The sequence below is a fragment of the Pseudonaja textilis genome, chromosome 3 (assembly GCF_049901715.1).
Source record: "Pseudonaja textilis isolate UNSWEBS1 chromosome 3, rPseTex1.2, whole genome shotgun sequence".
Classification (NCBI taxonomy): Eukaryota; Metazoa; Chordata; class Lepidosauria; order Squamata; family Elapidae; genus Pseudonaja; species Pseudonaja textilis.
In genome coordinates this window covers 135996132-136019488 of record NC_141992.1, presented here as the reverse complement: position 1 = coordinate 136019488, position 23357 = coordinate 135996132, and the positions used below count along the sequence as shown (strand labels likewise).

Below are 23357 nucleotides of genomic sequence, written 5' to 3'. Positions count from 1 at the left end.
ACTGGAGATTTTACAGTATCCTTCCCCTGCCACGCTCACCAAGCCACACCCACAGAACCAGTAGTAAAAAAAATTGAATCCCACCCCTGGTTAGGTAGCTCCTTTCTCTCTCATAACTGAGTCTATGTTGGGTTTGCTTAATGTCTAAACAACAATCTGGGTACCAAACAACTTCATTGAAGTTGTACCAATCAACTTCATCAATTCTTTTGAAAAAGACCCCAGTGCTCACTATGGATGTCTACATTACAAATTGAAAGATGCTTTGGATTTGTTAATCATCATGGCATCCAACCACAGAACTCCACAAAGTACAATTCTAACCTGCAGAACTATCTAAAGATACCCAAAGGTGCTTTTCCAAAAGGCAACTAGACTTTCTAAATTTTTTCCTTGAAAACATTTCACTTGTTGGATGAGAAGCGAAACATTTTCAAGGCAAAAAAAAAAAAATTTCAAGGCAAAAATCAAGAAAAATCAAGAAAATGTCATTTGGAAAAGCACCTTTGAGACAACCATGGCCTGGATGATTGAGAATCTCATAGATATAGAAAGATACATGTAGATCTTAGCAATATGCCCCAAGAGTACTGGTTCCAATTTGTGGCCTTCATGTGGAGGTGTGGGGGAGGGGTGGCCTTCATGTGCTGAAAATTGGATTAATTTAATTTTTTCTCTTTTGTATGCTGAGTCTTTTCCTCAGGAAGCCATGAAAGTCTGCTAAGCCTGACTTTAGAATATAATAGGATAGTTTATTGGCCGAGTATGATTAGACACACAAGGAAATTGTTTATGGTGCATAAGCTCTCAGTGTACACGCAAAATAACAAAATAATAATCATAATAACAAAGGATAATAATCACAATAATGATACCAACTGAGAAGTAGAGGAACAGATGAGAAAGTTAAAAGTAATATAGCCATACTACATGGGTAATATACTTAGACAAAAGACAGAACTGTGTAAATTAAGTGTTCAGCAGAACAATGGCATGAGGGGAAAAATTGTCTCAGTGTCTAATTATTTTAGTATGCAATGCTCTGTGTCATCATCAGTGGTGGGATTCAAAATTTTCTACTACCAGTTCTGTGGGTGTGGCTTGGTGGGGGTGGAATTGCTTGGTGGGCATGGCTTGTTGGGTGTGGCAGGGGAAGGATACTGTAAAATCTCCATTCCCTCCCCACTCCTGGGGGAAGGTTACTGTAAAATCCCCATTCCCTCCCCACCCCACTAACCTGCTTTCCAGTTCTGTTCTCCTGTGCAGGGCAACAAAAGAAGGCCCAGCCGATCAGCTGGGACTCGGGAGGCAGAGAATAGATGGGGGCGGGGCCAGTCAAAGATGGTATTTGCCAATTCTCTGAAGTACTCAAAATTTCTGCTACTGGTTCTCCAGAATTGGTCAGAACCTGCTGAATACCACCTCTGGGCATCATGTTGCATTTTTCATCTTTTCATTTTGCATTGAATCTACTCCCTTAAAACTTCATTAAACATAATATACGGGCGAGAGAACGTGGTCCCGTGTTTAATAGAACTGAGGGGTTTCTAATACAAAAGATGTGACTCAAGATATGATATTGCAGCACTGAAAGATTATTCGTTCAGCATCCTTCTTCCAGAGCTTCAAGATTCATTGAGTTTGCTTTTTTAAAAATACCTAGTGAATATAAGCCCTGGAAGAAGACTCTGATTTTAGCCACCACTTCACCTATATCTATGTGTTAATTTTTCAGCAATTTCCCCTTATTCAGACAGCAGTAATCTCTACCTTCAAGTTACGCTGAGAATCTTTTCCTTTGCACAGTTAATCTAATGTCCAGTGAACTTCTTTACCATCTTCTCACCACCTTCAAATGCATATTCTCGTACACAGAAAAATGCCATCCCCATGTTTTGCTGTAACTTTGCTTCTCTTGTGGAAGAGCAATATTAGCAAGAAAGTAAAGAAAGCGTGCTTTCTTATTGTGACTGGATTCACACCCAGTGCTAAGCTATATTATGTGTTTATTGTTTGTTATTGCCAAGGCAAAACCAAAAAAGCCATTTCATGCTTAACATAGCTTAATTAGCATGATATTCTTACTTATTTATGTTTCCACCAGAGGTGGTATTCAGCAGGTTCTGACCAGTTCTGGAGAACCAGTAGCGGAAATTTTGAGTAGTTCAAAGAACCGGCAAATACCACCTCTGACTGGAGATTTTACAGTATCCTTCCCCTGCCACGCCCATCAAGCCACGCCCACAGAAACCAGTAGTAAAAAAATTTGAATCCCACCACTGGTTTTCACCATATTTCCCAGATAGTACTTGTGTAAAGGAGCACAGAATTTCTAAAAGTTTGTGAAGATTCATTATACATCTAGTCCTTTGAAAAGGGGGCCTTTATTCACATATATGAAGAATTCCACAAAGGATGTTCTGAGATCATTAACAAAGGATAAGATGAAATAAAAAAAGATAATGGTTCCATAAAATCAATCTCGGTTTATATTGACTACCAATGCACAACCAACCATATAGGTTTCTTAGCAAAAATAAGGCAATGGTTTGCCATTGTCTTTTTTTCCAAAATATCTTTTTACTTCCAAGTCTAGCTTAGAGGCCTGGGTATTCTGAATAGTATCTTGGTTTTCTGCTCAAGTGCTAACCATGTCTGGGCTGTATCTGAGATACTGATATTGTTCCTATAAAAATAATTGAGGGCACCTGGATTTAGCCATTATCCACAACAGACTAAACTTTCTATTAGATTGGTAATCCTTTTGTTTCAGAGAAGCAAAAACAGTGCTACTGTTTTTTCAGCTAAGACTCACAATTTTACATTTCAATAGCAAGAGAGCAATAATAAAGCAGATAATTGTCAATCCTTGGATTCTGTCCCATTGTCCCCTTTGCATAAGAAACTATAAAAATACATTGTATGTTATAAAATGTATAATACTAATCCAAATATGGAAAAAATTGAGGGAGCTATGGTTTTGAGACTTTTGGAAAGCATTGCACTACAACAGAGTGATGTGTTTTAAACAATTATCTTTATTGTTTGGACTAGCTGACATCAGCTTCCCAGGATTTCAAACACTTATAGAAGATTTCAAGTATAAGACCGAAGCTGGGAATTCTTGCATGCAAAATAGATACTGTTTCATTTAGTTATATCAGGAATCTCCAGACCTGGTGAGGGTAAAACTTGTGGACTTCAACTCCCACAATTCCTCAGCCAGCCATGCTGTATGATTAATTATAGTTTATAGTTATATAATATGATTGTTTTCCATGTCAGTGGTTCCTCTTGTCTTAGTTAATTTCAGAAGAAGTGTGTTAAACTAACCACAAGACATATCCCAAATAGGTGATGGCATTAGCATTAGTTCCTTCATCAACAAAGATGTCATGAAATGGCCTCCATGAGGGAAACATCTATAAGAAGACTTCTCTAAAATCCATCACAATTATAGCTAGCATTTGGTAAGAAACTACTATCACTAGCACTTGGATAGTGTCTTCTCTTTCTTTGAGATAGAGACATGGGTCTATGGTAAACTTAAATATACTATCTCTAGACCAGCAGTGTCAAATTCAAGACCTGGGGGCTGAATCCAGCCCACGGGGGTCCTTAGATCTGGCTCACAGGGCCATCCTGGAAATAGCAAAGGATCGGTCCATGGTGCTTCTGCCACCAAAAATGAAACGCAGGAGGGCCGCATGTAGCCTTCCCGAGCTCCGTTTTCACTGGCAGAGAGTTGCAGGATGCCATCCCAGCTGAAAACAGAGCTTGGGAGCCCGTCTTCACTGGCAGAAACCTTGGGTCACTACAGGCGCCCCCCTCACCTCCCTGACATGAGTGATATCATGTCCACCCTGGCCATACCCACCCTGTCCCCCCAAGGTCAAACACAACCTTGATGTGACCCTCAATGAAATCAAGTTTGACACCCCTGCTCTAGACCATGCAATCTGGTCACAAAAAGAGCACAGAACAAAAAAAAAAACAACTCACCCAAAACAAATCTTAGACAGACTGAAGAGCTAATTATTTTTAACCAATTGTCGGAGCTACAGTTTACTGCTATGAGATATGCAGCATTGGGTAATTGAATAACACTCTATTTGGAGTGCCAATCAATTGCACAATATGTCAAACTGTCTTTATCCAACCAAAAACTGCTAATGAGTACTGTCAACTTAAGACTTGCTTTTTTTAAAAAAAAAACTGAGTTAAAGTCTTCTAAAGGATAAGGCTAACAAGCCCTATGACTTCAGCAATATCTTCTCTTTTTTTCTGGATGCTTTGTTGAAAAGCAAAGGAAGTTATGCCAATTGAGGTGAGCCTCAATTGGAAAAAAAGGCTAAATAGATGCATAATAGCATTTCAAAAATGCACAACTGTAGAAGTGTAGTTGTCACATTTTTGGAAGGTGCTGCCTTAGAATAAGGTTTGCACATGAAACATTATTCTTTATACCGTAATTTGTTTATTCTTTATACAGTTTGGCACTGGATGTCTAGGACATTAGACATTAAAGGAGATTTCAAGTATTAGATTGAAGTTGGGACTTCTCCATATTAAAGAGAAATTCCTTCAATTGTCTACAGTATGATAATTTCCCATGTCAATAGCTTTTATTATGTTTAACTTTTCCAAGAAATTTCTATGATGCACAATGCATTTTTTTTTATTGTTATATTTTATTTTCCATTGCTTTTTGTTTCTGGCTATGTTGTTACAATCTGCAGCCATAAAAATAAACTTACTGTATTACATGCTTATTTCCAGTATCACTGTTTCACTGTTTGCAATATATAAGCATGATTCAGCTGATCTTTACATGATACTGGACAAGAATGTTGATTTGTTTTTTTTTAAATACAAACTTTCAAGGACAAAAGAAACAGCCAGAGCTTTTAGTTTCCTTAACTTTTAAAAATAATATTCACTTTGCACTAAGCACAGAAGGCAGGAACAGAAACAGAATATTTATTAATGCTACTTCAGGCAATACTGCCCACACGCATCAGAAGAGCAGGATGTCCTTACAAACAGTCATAGTAATGTTATAAAAATCTGGAGGCAAAATGGTCCAGAATAAGACTGAACAACTCTGGCCTTCAACTCATTTCATGAGCTAGTTTACCAAAAGCAATTTCTGAAGGCTGCTTATTTGCATTAATAGCGGGTTTATGAATGGCAAAACAAGAATGGAAAACAGACTGCAAAAAATATGGTTATATTCTTGATGACAAACAACTACATTCTGATTTTTTTCCAAGAGGTTAGGGCCAGGGGTGGGATCTGATAGGGTTAACTACCAGTTTGGTCATTTACGACAGGGGTCCCCAATCACCGGGCCGCGGACCGGTACCGGTCCGTGGAACATTTCCTACCAGGCTGCCGGTTTGCTGGGCGTCGCCATCTTGTTTGACGAGAAAGTGCTTCCGGGTGAGCTTTTCCGGTTGGAAAGCGGCGTTTGGGTCCTGAAGGAATCCTCATGCCTTAGTTTCATTGAAGGGGGGACTTCGAAAGAAACTAAGCACGAGGATTCTTTCAGCACCCAAGGCAAGGCGAGCCGAGCGACCGTCCCGAAGTCGTCCCGGAAGCGAAGCCCATCGACAAAGGTACAAAGGAGGAGTTGAAGGTGGCGGGGAGAAGTGGGGGACGGCTGGCTGGCCGGTCGCTCAGCTCGCCTTGCCTTGTCATGCGTGCTGATGCCGGTACCGGGCCGTGGATCATTTTGTGATGCCGGTACTGGTCCGTGGCACAAAAAAGGTTGGGGGCCACTGATTTACAAGGTTCGGTGCTTTACGATATGCTTCCCTGCACGCTGCCGGCCGCATGTCTGTAAATCGTCATCAGCATGCTGCGTGCAGAGAAGCAGCCTTTCAAAAAGCCCTTTTTTCCTGCTTTTTAAACTGCAGCTGTGCCTCGCATGGCAGCTGAAGTTGAAAAAATCAGGAAATAAAGGTCAGGTAAGAGCCCGGGTGGGAGGGTAGGCAAAAACATCAGCAGACAGAGAACCAGTTCTATGTCTGCTGCTCTTCAGAGCTACTGGTTCTACAGAGGTGGACAGAACCGGTAGAAACCCATCCCTGGTTAGGACAGCATATAGCTAACTTTCATTACATAAAACTTTGTGGGTTTTAGACTGAAAAAAAAAATGGTACAAGATCAGTCATTAAAGTTCCCAGTCAAATGACTATTCGAACATTGTGTCGGGCTTCAAAGAGTCTACCGGTTTATCTCCTGGAGTGAAGCCTGACACATTATCTTGGTTGGGGAATGAACATCCGATCCTGCTGTTTATAATATATTAACTTGATTGGAAAACATCTCCTACTTTTGAAGATTCCATCCCAGTTCGACCCATCTCGTATCGGCACGAACATGCGACAAGGATGGGGTGGGGGAAGGTTTATCACTCCAACTCCTCTCATTACCCAAAAGGAAACACAAACACTCATTGAGGGAGTTACGGCACAACTTGGGAATGGAAACCACATTCTGTTTGGTAATTGTTTGCGTTTTGAATTGCGGGGTGGAGGCGTGTAGGACCAATGGGGAGGGCGGATGTTAGTTAGCTGCATGGGGTAGGGCTGCATGATAAATTGCGCTGAGAGACGAATGATCTCAGCGCTGACTTTATCTGGTATATTCATTGTTGCCATGTTTGAAGGAAAATGAGCGAAAATAAACGTACCTATTCACAACAAATCCTCTGAGTAATATAGTTTATTGCTAGAATTCCTAATGTCCAAATGAAGGCTAACACATTGTTGTTGTTGTTTTTGTGCTAGTGCAGCAAGTTTTCAGTAACCAAGTAACCATCCTTACTAACATAGTAAGAACAATTTGTGCCAATTAAAATGTGCCGTTCTATTCATCTGAATTAGGAAATTATATTAAAGCAAAGAATCTCAGACTTCAACCCAGTAAGCAGAATGTACCCCATTAATAAAAAATCCATGGATATACAGGTAGTCCTCGATTTATGACCACAACTGAGCCCCAAATTTCTGTTGTTAAGCGAGATGTTTGTTAAGTGAATTTTGCCTCATTTTACAACTTCTCTTGCTGCAGTTGTTAAGTGAATCACTGCAGTTGTTAAGTTAGTAATGTGCAGAGGTGGTATTCAGCAGGTTCTGACCAGTTCTGGAGAACTGGTAGCAGAAATTTTGAGTAGTTCGGAGAACCAGAAAATACCACCTCTGACTGGAGATTTTACAGTATCTTTCCCATGCTACGCCCATCAAGCCATGCCCGTAGAACTGGTAGTAAAACAAATTGAATCCCACCACTGGTAATGTGGTATTCTTTTGAACCATTTTCAAGGGCTGGAGTCATCGCATTACATGGATTCTGCTCCTTCTTAAATGGGCAGATCCAACTGAGGAGGAGGACAGAAGAAATTGAGCTCTTGGCCATTCTTGCTTCAAGGCTCCTCCGTGCTATTTAATATTTACATGAAATTGCTAGGAGAACGTATGAACGAATGATGATATCCAGCTGTGCATTTACACCCCTGCAAAAGCAGAAGATGCTGTGGAGATCCTTACATGGACTTAGATCATGTCAAATTTTTCAACGTTCAGTTTCCAAACATTAGTGGTGCTCAAAAATTGTAACATGTCTTGGGGACTTTAAAGATATTTTAGTTACTTTAATATAATTTAGATGTGCTTGGTATGTAACTTCTTAAGTATCATAACTTTTGAACATTTTGTTCATTTCATTGTACGTGGTGTCCAGAGCCTATAAAGAACTGAGTGAGAAGAAACAGGTCCAAATGTAAGGCCACACTTGGAATGCTGCATCCAGTTTTGGTCACCACAATGTAAAACAGATGTTGAGACTTTGGAAAACGTGCAGACAAGAGCAACAAAGATGATTAGGGGACTGGAGGCTAAAACATATAAAGAACTGTTGCTGGAACTGGGTATGTCTAGTTTAATGAAAAGAAGCACTAGGGGGGGACATGATAGCAGTGTTCCAATATATCAGCAGCTGCCACAAAGAAGAGGGAGTCAAGATATTCTCCAAAGCTCCTGAAGGCAGGACAAGAAGCAACGGATGGAAACTCATCAAGGAGAGAAACAACCTAGAACTAAGGAGACATTTCCTGACAGTTAGAACAATTAATCAGTGGAACAACTTGCCTCTAGAAGTTATAAATGCTCCAACACTGGAAGTTTTTAAGAAAAGATTGGATAATCATGTGTCTGAAGTGGTGTAGGGTTTCCTGTCTACACAGGGGGGTAGACTAGAAGACCTCTAAGATCCCTTCCAACTCTGTAATTCTATTCTATTCTATTCTATTCTATTCTATTCTATTCTATTCTATTCAACATTCCAGCAAGATAAAATGTCTGTTTATCCCCATATCACTGTACACTAGTTAGGTCTAAGTGTCTCTCTCAATAAGGTGGCATTCTCCTAGAAGAAATAGGTGCATAGCTGCCTAGAACAGCACCATGGCGAGACAGGCAATGATGCATTTAACGAATGAACTAAATACAAACAAAATAATTTGGGGTTCTCTTGGATTCTAGACTAACAGATGGAGGCCGTCCAGCTTAGTCTGGTTACCAGTTACAACTGCTCTTCTATTGAGATGCTTCGGTGAAGACAGATAAATGACAGATAACAGATTAACAGAGTTGGAAGGGACCTTGTAAGTCATCTAGTCCAACCCCCTGCTCAAGCAGGAGACTACACCATTTCTGACAAATGGAAGTCCAGTCTCTTTTTGAAAGCTTCCAGTGATGAAGCTCCCACAACTTCTGAAAGCAACTTCTATTTCATTGGTTGATTATTCTGACTGTCAGAAAATCTCACCTTATTTCCAGGTTGAATCTCTCCTTGTTCAGTTTCCATCCATTATTCCTTGTCGGACCTTTAGGTGCTTTGGAAAATAGCTTGACTCCCTCCTCTCTGTGGTAGTCCCTCAAATATTGGAACATTCATACCCTCATTACCTCATGATTAGATGATTATAATGCATTCTACATGGAACTGCCTTTGAAAACTACTCAGAAACGAAGAAATAATGGGCAGAAACACTTCAGTAAAATAAACATCCAGCTGTATGAACTATATTGGTTACTAGACATAATTCAAAGTGTTGATTGTTAATTATACAACCCTTGGTTGTTTGGGTCCTTAATATCTGTGGTTCCATTTTCTCCAGAGTTCTATATGTTCTACCTATTGGTAGGTGAGCATTGCTAGTCCCATTAGGTAAAACAAACCAAGAAATCACAGAATAGCTAAAACTGCTTTTATTTAAGAGTGGCTATAATAATAAAATCTTGCATGTCTGATAATGTTTACTTCCTCCTCCTATTTATCATTTAGTGAATTAGAAAGCTTCTGTCTGACTTACATCCTAATGTTATCTGCTGGTTGTGCACTTCAAATATGTTTTAATTCTTATTTCCTTGGCAACAGATCTAGAATTAACTCCATCAAGACCCTCTTCCTTATGGTCTTCAGATGTGAATTCCCCTCTCCACAATGGGCAGAGTTGTGGCAGCAGGCTATTCCCATAAATGCCCTAATGCTGTGGAATTGCTTCCCCCTTAAAGTGAGGGTGACATTTTTCTGGTTATTCTGTAGGAAAGGGCTGAAGACTCTCCTCTTCAACCCAGCTTGTGGAGTCTATCTGGAAGATTATGACACTGTTCTATCTTGAGCTAATAAATTAACTATATAATATTTTTACATGGCTTTATATTTTATGACTGTTTTATGCGCTCCTTGTGAGCTTATCCAGAATTATGACGAGGGAAGCATATAAATTATATACAACAACGTTAAATATAAAGAAATGAATAAATCACTGAGGGGGGAAATGCAACAAGCTGTTTAATTGAGGGAATGAAAGAAAAAGTCCATAGTTCTCAGCAGGGGTCTCCAAACTTAGCAACTTTAAGACACGTGGACTTCAACTCCCAGAATTCCTCAGGCAGCCAGCCAGCATGGCTGACTGAGGAATTCTGAGAGTTGAAATCCACAAGTTGTAAAATTGCCAAGTTTGGAGACCCCTAATTTACAGTATTATTCAAGGGAAAGTGATATGAACATTTGAAACACTTGATATGTGGAACAAAAGATTTATAGTGATACATTGAGATCCTGTTTGCTGATTACTTTGCTTTCCATACAGCATGAATGCTATTGTTGTTGTTAATTCTATTTTCTAAGGCTACCCAGTTGCCAAGTGATTCAAGGCAACATTCAAAGAACACAACATAATAATGAAGGGCTTTGCCAGTGGATCTACGAATAGTCTTTCACAACATGGTTATTTCCAGATATACAATGGCCATGATAGTTGGGGAATACTAGAACTGTGAAGTGACACATCTGGAGGGTACCATAGTGGAGACAGTAAATCTAAGACATCTTAGGAAGCATTAAACAAGTATATCTTAGATTTACACATATTAACTAAGCAGATGGCTGGAAGGTAGGAGAAAATACAAACAGTGTAAAACTCATGGGATTTGGCAACCGTATAGTTAATCTCTACCTAAGAGCCCTCCCAAGTTCTCTTAGGATTCAGAAAGCCTAAAGCACCGAGCAAACAATTCCACTTGCCATTAGTGTCATTTTCCCTGGTTTTAGATTCAGGATATGTTTTGTTTTAAATCATGCAATTTCAGAGCAATACATTTGTTTACAAGATTAGCCAAAAATAGTCCAATTTCATTATATTTTTTGCAGTTAATTCAAGCACAGTTCCATGCCAAACAAAGAAAAACAATAGGTACCCCAATTTTCTTTCATAAATATCCTAAGGTGGAAGATTGCTGGCTGGGCAACAGATTTCCTGCCCCGGCTGACACCTATAATGTCAGTCTATTATCAACTCAGTGTTTAATTTTTCCTCATGTATTTTGGGCAGACTATTTCAAACTGCAGGCAAGGAATCATAGAATCCAATATTTCTTTATGTAAAATAGTCCCTACACATAGGAAAAAACATCAAGGAAGCATGTCTTAAATGTTTTACAGAATTTGTAAGTTACTTGGAATTTCTGATGCTGTAGACTACTTTCTTTCCAAGTAAAATCTTCTACCTTGGCTGATGTGTATTTTAATTTTTCTATTTATGATGAGAATTGTTTTTCATTTAGTTTAAGACTGTTTGTCACCCAAAGTCATTTGCTGAGATGAGCAGCCAAATAGATTGAAGAAATAAACAAACAAATAATAAAGGAGGCCTTTTTAAAAAGAATTAAGTTATTCAAAAATACGGTATGAGATTCAGTTATCCATCTGGAATATGAATCAATAGCGATCAGACATGACTACAGGGAGACCTTGATCTAAGACCACAATTCAGCTCAACATTTATGTTGCTAAGTGAAACATTTGCTAAGTGAGTTTTGCCCCATTTCACAACCTTTCTTGCCGCAGTTGTTAAGTGAATCATCATGATTGATAAGTTAGTAGTCTATCATCTGCACCTCTATAACTGTCTGGTTTGGTTCTGCAACCCAACAGGACAGACGCAGACTTCAGAGAGTAATTAGGACTGCAGAAAAAACAATTACTACCAACCTGCCTTCAATCGAGGACCTGTATACTGCACGAGTCAAAAAGAGGGCTGTGAAAATATTTACAGACCCCTCACATTCTGGACATAAACTGTTTCAACCAGGGGTGGGATTCTACCTGGTCGGACCAGTTCTATAGAACCGGTTGTTGTGATTCTGACCAGTTTGGAGAACCGGCATATCGCTCCACTGGCTGGTTCCACCCCTCCCCTCCCTCCTACTCATTCCTTACCCAGCATGCGCACCATCAAACTTGCCTGCATTTGATAAGTGGCTATTTTTCCCTCCCCCCCCGCCGAGCATCAGCTATTCTGCTGACCTGGGAGATTTAGATTAGCTAGAAAGCAGGAAATTGTTGCATTTCTTGCTTTCTAGCTAATCTAAAAGCAGAGCTGAACTTTCCCTAGGACTGAAGTTTCTATTTTTCAGTGCAGATTCAGGCAGCAGATTGCAGAAAGATAGATCTCTGAGTGAATCTGTGATTCTGTGAGCAACTCAATCTGCCTGCCTGCTTTGCCTGATTTTGGGTAAAAGTTGCCCTTTTTTAGAAAAAAAATCAATATTTACAAAAATATTTATAATATTTACATACAAGCCACACCCAGCCAGTCACATGACCACCAACCCACGTCCAGTCAGTCACGTGACCATCAAGCCACACCCACAAATTAGGCCACGCCCACAGAACTGGTTGTTAAGAAATTTGAATCCCATCCCTGGTTTCAACTCTTTCCCTCAAAACGACGCTATAGGGCACTGCATACCAGAACAACTAGACACAAGGACAGTTTTTTTCCTGAACGGCATCACTCTGCTAAACAAATATTTCCCTCAATACTGCCAAGTATTTACAAAGACTTACTATTTACAAAGTCTTACTATTACTATTACTATTAATCTTCCCATCCTTCCTCTCACCCATCTCCTCCCACTTATTACTGTATGACTGTAACCTTGTTGCTTGTATCCTAACAATTTATATTGATTGTTTCCTAGTATGATTTGATTGCTTATTGTACCCTATGACTATCATTAAGTGTTGTATGTTATGATTCTTGACTCTTGACGAATGTATCTTTTTTTTATGTACACTGAGAGCATTTGCACCACGACAAATTCCTTGTGTGTCCAATCAAACTTGGCCAATAAAGAGTTCTATTCTATTCTATTTGTAACATGGTTGTTAAGTGAATCTGACCTCCCATAGATTGTACTTGTCAGAAGGTTGCAAAAGGGAATCAGATGACCTTGGGATACAGCAACGGTCATAAGTACAAGTCAGTTGCCAAGCATCTGAATTTTTATCACATGATCATGGGAATGTTACAAAGGTCATAAGTGTGAAAAATGATCATGTCACTTTTTTCAGTGCCAGTCACTAAATGAACTGTTGTAAGTTGAGGATTACATGTATATTACGTCAATCAGAATAGGATCTCAGAATAGGATGTTTTTATTAGTCCCCTTTCTTCCTACCTATTACCACGAAATCAAAAGTGCTACAATTCTCCTTTGTTTTCCCTGCTTTTAACAAGTGTCCTCTCACTCCCGCCCCCACCTCCTGCCACTATTCAGGCTATATTAAAGGCTGTACTGAGACAGCTTTCAGTAAATATGGACTTAAATTATTTCAAAGAATTAGTAGCTGCCTCTATAATATTCCTATTAGAGTTGGTTCGGAAAGACTGCTAAAGTTCTTTGAGTTCCATTTCAATTAGTAATGGAAAAACATAAACTACTGGCTTTATAACCTGCCTAGAAAAGAATGATTTGATCCAATAATTGCTTTTAATTGCAACAAAATAAATACCTTATTTATTTAACAAAAAAATGTTTCATTTAACAGCAAAGAATCCCCCCACCCCCTTTCTACTAGAACAGCTGAGTCAAAAGTCTTAATATCCAGATGGGAATTGAAACCTCTCTTTCTAAAGGAGAAAGATATTGTCCTTTGTGGTTAGCCAAAGCTCGAGAGTTTTCCTGCTGTGCTTCTCAAGCAACACAACTTCACAATCAAAAGCAACACAATCCTTCACAATCAACCCCATCGACTAGTAACAATTTCATTAATGCTGTCGTGCATGAATCCCCTGGCTCAAAGATCTCCCACGCATCAAGATTGCTTACAAGCACAGGATGAGTGTCAGCCTCAGTTCCTTGGCTATTTCACAGTTATGGAAATTCTGTACTGGAAAACAAGGGAAGAAGTATCCAAATAATATGGAGATTCCTTTGCAAGAGGTTGTACAAGTCTTCTCCAGCTTGGTACTCTGCAGATAGATTGGACTACTGCCCTCTTCACACTCCACCAAAATGGTAAAAGAAAATGGAAAGCCAAGTTGTCTGAGAACAATGGGCATTATAATCCAAGCAGGGACCACACTGGAGATAGATGTCCTTATATTCTCTTTGCTAGGTGGTTGCTATGTAAAACAAATTGTAATCCATGAAATACAATGATCATGTCAACAGACAGATAAAAAAGGGTTCCATCCATCCATCCATCTCTATCTATCTATCTATCTATCTATCTATCTATCTATCTATCTATCTATCTATCTATCTATCTATTCTATCATCTATCCATCTGACCAAGAGGAGACTATGGTAAGGGACCAAATACTACTGTACCAAAACTCTAGATATAATAACTATTAGTTACCTTTCTATTTTGAGATCTCTGTTTCACTTCTATGAAAATCCAAATATTTGGTTTGGTTTAGATCTCATCAGGTCACTCATCCAATGCTATGCCTAAGGAGCATTTACATATTTTCTTTTCCCTGAGTTGCTTGGGGTAATAGCTAAAAACAATGTGTTAATAGGAATGAATGGCTAGAAGGTGTTTACCTAGGAGTTTACTGTTTCTTGCTATAGTATCCTTAGATTCTGGCATGCGAGAATAGAATCTTGATCAGACTGAGAACTAAATTCTATGTGGCTGATCTTTTACAAGATGGTAGTCTATAGCAGTGGTGGTATTCAAATAGTTTTACTACTGGTTCTGTGGGCATGGCTTAGTGGGCATGGCAGGGGAAGGATATTGTAAAATCTCCAGTCAGAGGTGGTATTTGCCAATTCTCTGAACTACTCAAAATTTCCGCTACTGGTTCTCCAGAACTGGTCAGAACCTGCTGAAGACCACCTCTGGTCTATAGCAGGGGTCGCTAAGCTTCGCTGGCTGAGGAATTCTGGGAGTTGAAGTCCACAATTCTTAAAGTTGCCAAGGTTGGAGACCCCTGGTCTGTAGAAACATTTCTGGTCTTTCTTTTACTCCCATCCACTCAGACCACCCAAAGGACTCCTGCAAGTGATCTTTCAAAATTCATTATGCCAACAGAATGATTGTTTTAACAAACCCCCTTCTCCCTGCCCCCAACTTCTATGTGAGGAAGTGACTCTTGAGCAGGAGCTTTCAGTGTATAAACATACTAGCAACACACTTGCCCCATATCAAATATCCCCATGTTGATACAATACCTTCTTAAACCTTTTACCTGTGTAGCACGGAAAAATTGCACCCTTTCTCCCTTTGAATATTTGATCCAGGGTAGGAATGTATCTGAATTATAATCTGGGGGCTTTGAAAATTCTTGTTTGACTGCTACAGTGCTGCCTACCAGGTCTTGAAGCATTATTGCTGATAATATTTCAAACAAATTTCATTTATATCATAGTGTATAACCCTAACCCTAACCTCCCCATCACAAGACCACATGTACCCCTGATAAATAGAAAACACTGACACTGACATCCTCTAAATTCCTCTGAAGATGTTATCTAACCTGGTAATGAAACATTTGGAAACCAACTCACAAGCTCAGAGAATGAACTGCCACCTTCTTCCTTCAGCTTGATCACAACATACTTTCTCTAAAGAAACCAAGCCACAAAGTGTTTGATAGAGAGTAAAATTTGCAAAAACCATTGGATATGGACTAAAGTTGGCAGAGTAGGCTTTGGGGTTAGGGGCTTAGGGGCTTAGAGCCCGAAGAAGCTAGATGGAGTGGCTTAATTTATGCCCAAGAGCCTCAAGTTCCTGTTCTACTTGAAGAATTGTTCAGCTCAAGAACAATTCAAAGAGAAAGAATGATGAATATAGAAATGCTTAAATGCTCAATCCATTGTTTCCAGCACGATAATAAATTGAGCAGCCGACTGTGGTGAGAGAAAGAAATCTTACATTTATTGATATCATAGGCTTTATTTCTGCATTTGGCATATGCAAATGTTACTCAATCAATGTCATTGGGTATAGAATGCATTTCTTTTGGGGAAACAAAAGTGATTTGTGTTCTTCGTAAATAGATCTCAGGCGCAATCCTTGGGACTTATTCTTAAAAACAAACCCAACATGTTTTCCTTCCAAGAACAGCAAATAGGAAAATGAAAGCTTGCTCCTTGGGCAAAATCATTTTCAAGTTCCTGCCTTTTTCTTCTGAGGAAGATACTGTAATGTCTGAGGCAGAGATGGGCTTCTGATAACGAAGGATAACATAGGAAGGGAAAGGCTGGGGAAACTTTGCAGGTTTTCTTTTTACACTGACATATGCTTATTTCAAAACTTAGACTTTAGCTTTCATGTTTTCCACCTCAGGATGACGAGAACTACTTTGCTAGCTTTGAACAAAGATCTTCAAATATATCTGATATTTGGCAAGATCTGGGGGCCAAAAGGAACTCATGAGCTTCTGGTTACTCACTCCTGGCCTACATGAAGGGTTATGTGCTACATCAGTGATGGACTCCACAAAATAAGCATTGTTTTGCTGTGGGATATATGGTGCTTTAGAGAACCAGAATAGTGTGATGGTTAAGGCACTGCACTAGAAACCAGGAGACTGTGAATTCTAGTCCCTGCTTGGATACGAAGCCAATTGGGTGACCTTGAATGCATCAGTCTCTCTCAGCGTAGGAAGGAGATGATGGCAAACCACTTCTGAAAAACCTTGCAAAAGAAAACTGCAGAGACTTGTTGAGGTAGTTTTCGAGAATCAGACATAATTGAATGGAAACACACACACACACACACACACACACACACACACACACATGTTATGAACAATGGACATAATCCACTGAGACCTTTTGTAATACTAGACTCATTGAAACGAATAAAATCTGCACACGAGCTTATTACTAATTTTCAATTGGCTTTCAAGAGGCTTTCAGTGAACAAGATTCTAACTGATCGTGGCTGTGCCACTCTCAAAAAAGAACCATTAGGGGAAAAAAAGTGAAACTGGCAACATCTAAATTAGAAGTCACCTCAAGTTTTTCTTCTTCTGCCTTTGCTACTATTACACTTTTTTAAAAAACTTCATACATAGTACTTAACAACCGAGTGTCAACTTAAAACCTCTGCAGAAGGGCTCTCATTTCAAGCCACCAGAAACACATTTTGACAAGATCGTTTGCTTTTTTGTAGGTAGGCAAATATCCTACCACATTCAAGCTGCAAAAATCTAGAATGATCAGTAATGTTTTTCCTCTTCTGTTAGCCTTGATACGTTTTGAGATCAAAGATGCTAATAAATACACTGCAATCTAAAGATGAATTAAATCGAAGCCTGTTTTAGTGTATCTGTTAAATAAATAGCATGGCCCGGTTTTGGGAAATCCATGAAGCACACTAAAAATTATAAGGCAACTCGCTGCCCTTGCTTGGCAAATACCTTGGTTTAACTTCCAGTAAACTTTGCTGACAGAGATAATACATACAAGGGATGGGAAGGGAGAGAAGGATAGCAAAGCCATAGATAAAATATGAGTGAATTTTACTTCTTAGTCCCAATGGCACAGCTGAAAGAAAAAAAAAATGGATCTCAATGTAGTAAAAAGCTGTCCTGCTTCTCCATACAATCTCAGTTCAGCCTGTTTGTGTGTTTGTGTGTAATTCTAGTTATACTAGTAAGTAAATTTGTGAAAAAGAGAACTGTGGGGAGGAACCGTACATTGCAATTATTTAATTGCTGCACTGCAATTGAGATACAGGTACTATTTAATTCTTCCAGGCGGGATGGTGACTATTCAAAATGCACAATGCATTTAAAAAAAATAGAGAAATAAAACAGTGGCAACTCAGATAATCAACAGCTGTGAGAGTCCTACCTTCTTCTAATTTGCAGTTTAAAACCTTTCACTGACCTTCAGTGAATGAAGACTGCCTGGCATATTCCTCTGAGCTGCTCCTACCACAAGTAGATGTATGTGTTAACTAAAATATAGAACATCCGGACACTCTTCCTCACCCCATAGCCCAGGAGGATGAAACATATTCAATAGGATATGGTTGATAACACCTCCAACACATTTTTGCTTGGCTTTTGGTTATGCCTCTTGACACTTTCCCTGTTTCTCTTTCAGCTGCTGACTCAGATAAAAACGAGAACTTTTTTTGGTTTTCTTTACTCTTTATCTGAAACATTTTCTTCACCTCTGACAAACACACAGAAGGGCTTGGCTGACCCTTTCAGCTCCACCGACTTCTACTTGAAGTCCCCACCCTTTTGAATATTGCACTGTGGGTCAAAAAGAAAGCAAGGGGAGGTGTTTGAACACACACACACACACACACACACACACACAAAAACACGCGCGCACACGCACACACACACACACACACACCCACCCACCCACCCTGACTAAAGATGCTCGGTTCATCCCAATAAGGCGTTCGCCAGTAAACTCCCTCTCCTCTCGTCCCAGGCTGTGAAGAGAACCAAGACCGTTTTACAGACAGAACCTCGCACGGCATCGATCCCATAAAAACAAGCTCCCTAAACACTCCTGATTAACTTAGCCGAACTCGTAGTGCGGCAGGTTTGCAAAGAGGAGGAGGAGGAGGAGGAGGAGGAGGAGGAGCGGCAGAGGAAAAAGTTGATGGGGAAAAACATTCAAACCCACGGCGATTAAAACAAATACGACCACCACCACCACCCCAAAAAAAGAAAGCCATTACGGATTCATTCCCCGGGAACGCTGCAGACCCGGGCAACTGAAAGATAGAAAGAAGGAAGGAAGGAAGAAGGAAGGAAGGAAGGAAGGGAGGGAGGGAGGGAAAAAGGAGGGAAGAAGAGAAGAAAGAAAAAAGAAAGAAAGAAAGAAAGAAAGAAGAGGAAGGAAGGAAGGAAGGAAGGAAGGAAGAGGAAGAAAGAAGGAAGGAAGGAAGGAAGAAAAAAGAAAGAAAGAAGAAAGTGAAAGGAAGGAAGGAAGGAAGAAATAATAAATAAATAAATAAATAAATAAATAAATAAAAAAAGAAAGAAAGAAAGAAAGAAAGAAAGAAAGAAAGGCGGGCGGGCGTTTTATTTATTTATTTTGTTCTGCTTGTCATGCCAAACGGCGTCTTGAGGCGTTGAATCCCTGCCTGCCTTTTTTCCTTTTCTCCTTTGGAGCAGCAAGTGCAGCTTTCCAGAAATGGGAGAAGGCGCCGATGAACACAAACCACCCAACCACACCAGAAAAGATGCAACCATTCTCTCTCTCTCTCTCTCTTTCTCTCTCTCTCTCTCTCCCTCTGATCTTAATATCATCCCACTCACCGTCGCGGGCTTCTTTCCCGCAACTGCAGTTGCTGCATATGTGCTTGATCTCCTTGCCTATGTGACAGTGGATCACGAAAGACACGTTGTTGTTGTTGTTGTTGATGGCCGGCTTCTTCAGGGGTTTCATTCTCACCAGATAGAAAGCTCGTTTTTTGGGCTTTGCCTCAGCCCGGTCCGGAGAAGAGCCATCTCTGCGGCCAGAAGAGGACGACGAGCAAGAAAGCACCCGGGACCGCCTGGGGTGTGTGGAGTCCGCCATGCGCTCGTTTTTATTCTCCCTCTCTGTGGATGTGCGTCTCTCTCTATCTCTCCCTAGCGCCTCTCTGCCACATCCAGCCTCGTCCCCTCAATACACACTAGGATTAAAAGGGGAGGGAGGAGAGGACGATTAGGAGAAAGCAGAGAGGGAGGGAAGGAGAGGAAGAAGGCAAGCCTTTATCTATGGTCCTCCTGTCTTTAAGCAGAGCTGTTCAGTCTCACACCCCTCGCCGGCCACAACTCTGTTTACTATCCCTGCCCGTCTTTGGCAATGCCCACAGCTCTGTTTTTCTGACGGCGCGCCTGGCTCTGAAGCACAAGGCAAACGCTTCTCTTGCAACTCTCAGAGAGAGCGGCTGCTCTTCAACCCATTGAACCACAAAAGAACTCCCTCAAGCTGAGCTTGCTTTGGGAGGGCTTCAGGGATGGGGCTTCATAGAGGACATTTCCCACAGGATCACAACCCAAGCTTGGAATTCCTGGGAAGGTCTTATCTCTGTGTTAATGGGGACCTGGCCCAGCTCCGCTTGGGAGCCCAAGCAAGGTGCTGCCACCCATTGAGGCCACTTAAAAATAGAAAAAATATGGTTTAGTATTCTATTTCTGCACCTGGGATTCAGGGGACTTGTTCTTGGCAGAGCTTTCTTTCTTTCTTTCTTTCTTTCTTTCTTTCTTTCTTTCTTTCTTTCTTTCTTTCTTTCTTTCTTTCTTTCTTTCTTTCTTTCTTTTCTTTCTTCTTCTTTCTTCTTCTTTCTTTTTTCTTTCTTTCTTCTTTTTCTTTCTTTCTCCCTCCCTCCCTCTTTCTTTCTTTCTTTCTTTCTTTCTTTCTTTCTTTCTTTCTTTCTTTCTTTCTTTCTTTCTCTTTCCTTTCTGTCTGTCTGTCTGTCTTTTTTTCTTTTATGGGAAACTGAAACTGCCCAGGAAGTTTGAAGGGCTGTCACAAAGTCAAAGAGGGAAAACTATTTTTCAAAGCACCAGAAGGCAAGACAAGAACCAAAGGATGGAAACTCCACAAGGAGAGAGGCAACCGAGAACTAAGGAGAAATTTCCTAACGTTGAGAACAACCTGCCTTCAGAAGTTGTGGGTGCCCCATCGCTGGAGGTTTTCAAGGAGAGACTGCACTCAGCTACTTGTCTGAAATGGTATAGACTCTCCTGCTTGTGCAGGGAGTTGGACTAGATGACCTCCAAAGGTCCCTTCCATTTCTGTTGTTCTATATTCTAATTGGAGAACTGAAGGGCGGCAAAAATGAATAGATAATGTCCAGAAAAGTAAACCTTCACAGAGGTTTAAAAATATGAATTCAATTCGGCTTAAAAGCCATGCTCTCTGCATAGATGGGAAACCCCAACCAGCAGAGCTTATAACATGAATCAAAAACGGTGAGGGTGCTAAGCGGTACTCCTTACTTTTTGATTTATTACTACACACAGCATGCCTCAGGCAAAGAATTCTTTAATTCCTCTCCCTGTGAAAAGCCACAGAGGCTTCAGTATCTCTCCTCCCCATCTCTTTACGAATCTCAGCTACTTTGGTGATAGAAAAATAGGAGAAGAAACTAAAAGGAGGGCAGTATAAAAGAGATTCTCTGTAAAGATTGCCCCAAAGGTGCTTTTCCAAGAGGCAACTGGACTGTCTGGTTTTTCTTTGAAGATGCTTTGCTTCTCATCCAAGAAGCTTCTTCAGCTCTCAGAGCTCTATAGAGCTGAAGAAGCTTATTGGATAGAAGTGAAATGTCTTCAAAGAAAAACTAGAAAGTCCAGTTGCCTCTTGAAAAAGCACCTTTGGGACAACCATGACCTGGAGGACTGAGAATCTCCGTAAACATCCATAAAGGTCGGTGTGTGTTCATGCCAGCAAGGAATTAGGATAATTCAAGAGATCTTGCTTTGCAAGTCACAGAAAATGCTGACATTCATAGTCCCTGAGCATACCTGCTGTGTTAAACTGAGTTGGTTTGGCTTAGCCTGTTAGAACCTGTCCTTATGCTTTATTTATGTATCCATGATGTACCACAATGTGTGAACAAGGGCAGATACCCAAAGTTAGACCATGCCACATTGTGCCTAGTTTTTAAGAGCTAGGCATCTATGCTCCATTTCTTTACAGCTGCTCTCTGTTAGCATCCCGGTCTCTGGGGGGTATGTCATTTTCAAATTACCTGTTGTCCATGGTAACCACTCAGGTTGTCTGAAGAGGGGGGTGTTTCTCCCTAGCCCCCAGCCCATTATATTTTTTTCACTCTTTCAAATATACAGGGGACTTTTTCTGTTGCTACATGTCCATCTAGAAAAGTTATTTGGAGAAAAGATCCAGGGTGGGGACAGTCATTTAGGGTAGGGGTCTTCAACCTTGGCAACTTTAAGACTTGTGGGAGTTGAAGTCCACAAGTCTTGAAGTTGCCAAGGTTGGAGACCCCTGATTTAGGGCTCACTTATGCTTCTGATGTCATGAGGTGTACCAGTTTGAATTTAAAAAGGACCGGTTTTTTTTTTAAAAAAAAGTTTTATTGGCTTTGAAATGAACTATGCATAAAAAACAGCCACAGGTGGCAAAGTTCTACATATTTTAATCTTGTCCCCTAGGTTGCAATTCTAACGGGGTCACATCTCCCCAATTTTGGTTGATAGATCCAAATGTAGGTTTCAAACATGTCCAACAGTCCTCTCAAAATTTGAGAATACAGTGAAGGGTTGAAAAGGAAATTCCCAGGTCCCTATGCCAACTGACACCTGGGATAAGATAATCAAAGGCCCTTCTGAAGTTTGTTTTCAATAAATCAAGTTTAATTTCACCTTTTAAATTGTTTTCCTTTTCATTTTTTTATACCCTGGTATTTTAAAATATGAGAAGCCATAGGTGTCCTGCTTTTAACAATGATACCCATTGACCACAGCTGGCGGGGCCTGACTGAGAGCAGGGCAAGAACTATTGGCCTTTGGATCCTCCCCTCTGGACAAAATTGTCAAGGGTTAGTGTTAGGGAAGAGCAAATCCACTGAATCAGTTTAGACTGCTAATCTGAGGATGAATACACTCCTTTTTCTTCTATCATGCCTTTTTCCAAAGGGTCATTGACCTGGAAAAACTATAGTTATACCCCTTTACAAAAATCTGTTAGATTTTTCCCCCTCCTTCATTAAAAGCCAATGAAAAGCTCAGTAAAGTTTAAACAAAACTTTTGTCCAAATCTGTCAAATCTAGACAGCTGGCTGAAGCATTACCCTCCCACCTGGCTTAAGACGAGATGACACTGGGTCACTCTAAGGAAACTAAGCTTAAGGATGGCGTGAGAAAGGAATATGGAACACTAAGGGATGCCCTCTTTTGAAGAAACAGGCCAAGGAACTGAAGGAACCGGTAGAAAACAAGAAATGAGAAAAATCATGCCTGATAATGGAGTTGTAAAGGCTAAGAGGGCTAAATCAAGCAAACACACAGTTATACACTTTCCTCTTTGTCCAGATAGCAGATAGAATAGTTACCCACACCTGGTAATCACCAGGTACATCTGACTTTCATAGCAGTGGTTATACTGGCTGAGAATGTGAACTGTCTGGAATAGCGACAGAAACACAGCCAATGACCAAGCATAATCTACCATAATTAAAAGAAAAATTGTAATCACTGGAATCAGTGCAACTTTATCCAAGCACTCTGTTGGGAAAATATAGACTTTTCTCCCCGGCCCCATACCAGTTGTAAAGCTAATACAACAAGAAATCTACAAAGTTGTGGGTAGACAGGAGGTCTGTGTGGAGGCACACAATCCAACCAAACCTTCACTTTGCTGATGCTCTCCATAGGTTTTGGACTGCTACTCTTAAAATGAAATGGTCACAATGTCAAACAATAGGCACTTTCATATCAACACTGTTACTGTTGCCAGTCCCTCAAGAGCTGCTTGAACCCAACTTGTAGGTAGTTTTTCATTCTGACTGTCTTTAAAATGCTGAGAACAGCAGAAACCAGTTGACTTCATTCCAGGCAAACA

At 40.3% G+C, this 23357-nt stretch overlaps 1 protein-coding gene across 5 annotated transcripts in view; it reads right to left on the bottom strand.

Annotated features, from left to right (window-relative positions):
• The window catches only part of PHACTR1 (phosphatase and actin regulator 1), a 259159-nt gene that overhangs the window by 105948 nt on the left and 129854 nt on the right, over window positions 1–23357 (bottom strand). The window contains exon 1 of one of the 5 annotated variants that reach the window (XM_087930865.1): window positions 19103–19780. The exons of 3 other annotated variants lie outside the window; for them this stretch is intronic. In XM_087930865.1, the coding sequence (XP_087786991.1) occupies window positions 19103–19364 (262 nt within the window). In that variant the 5' untranslated portion in view covers window positions 19365–19780. Of the gene's footprint in view, window positions 1–19102; window positions 19781–23357 lie in introns of those variants that run through there. One more of the 5 variants, XM_087930867.1, reaches the window with a different exon arrangement.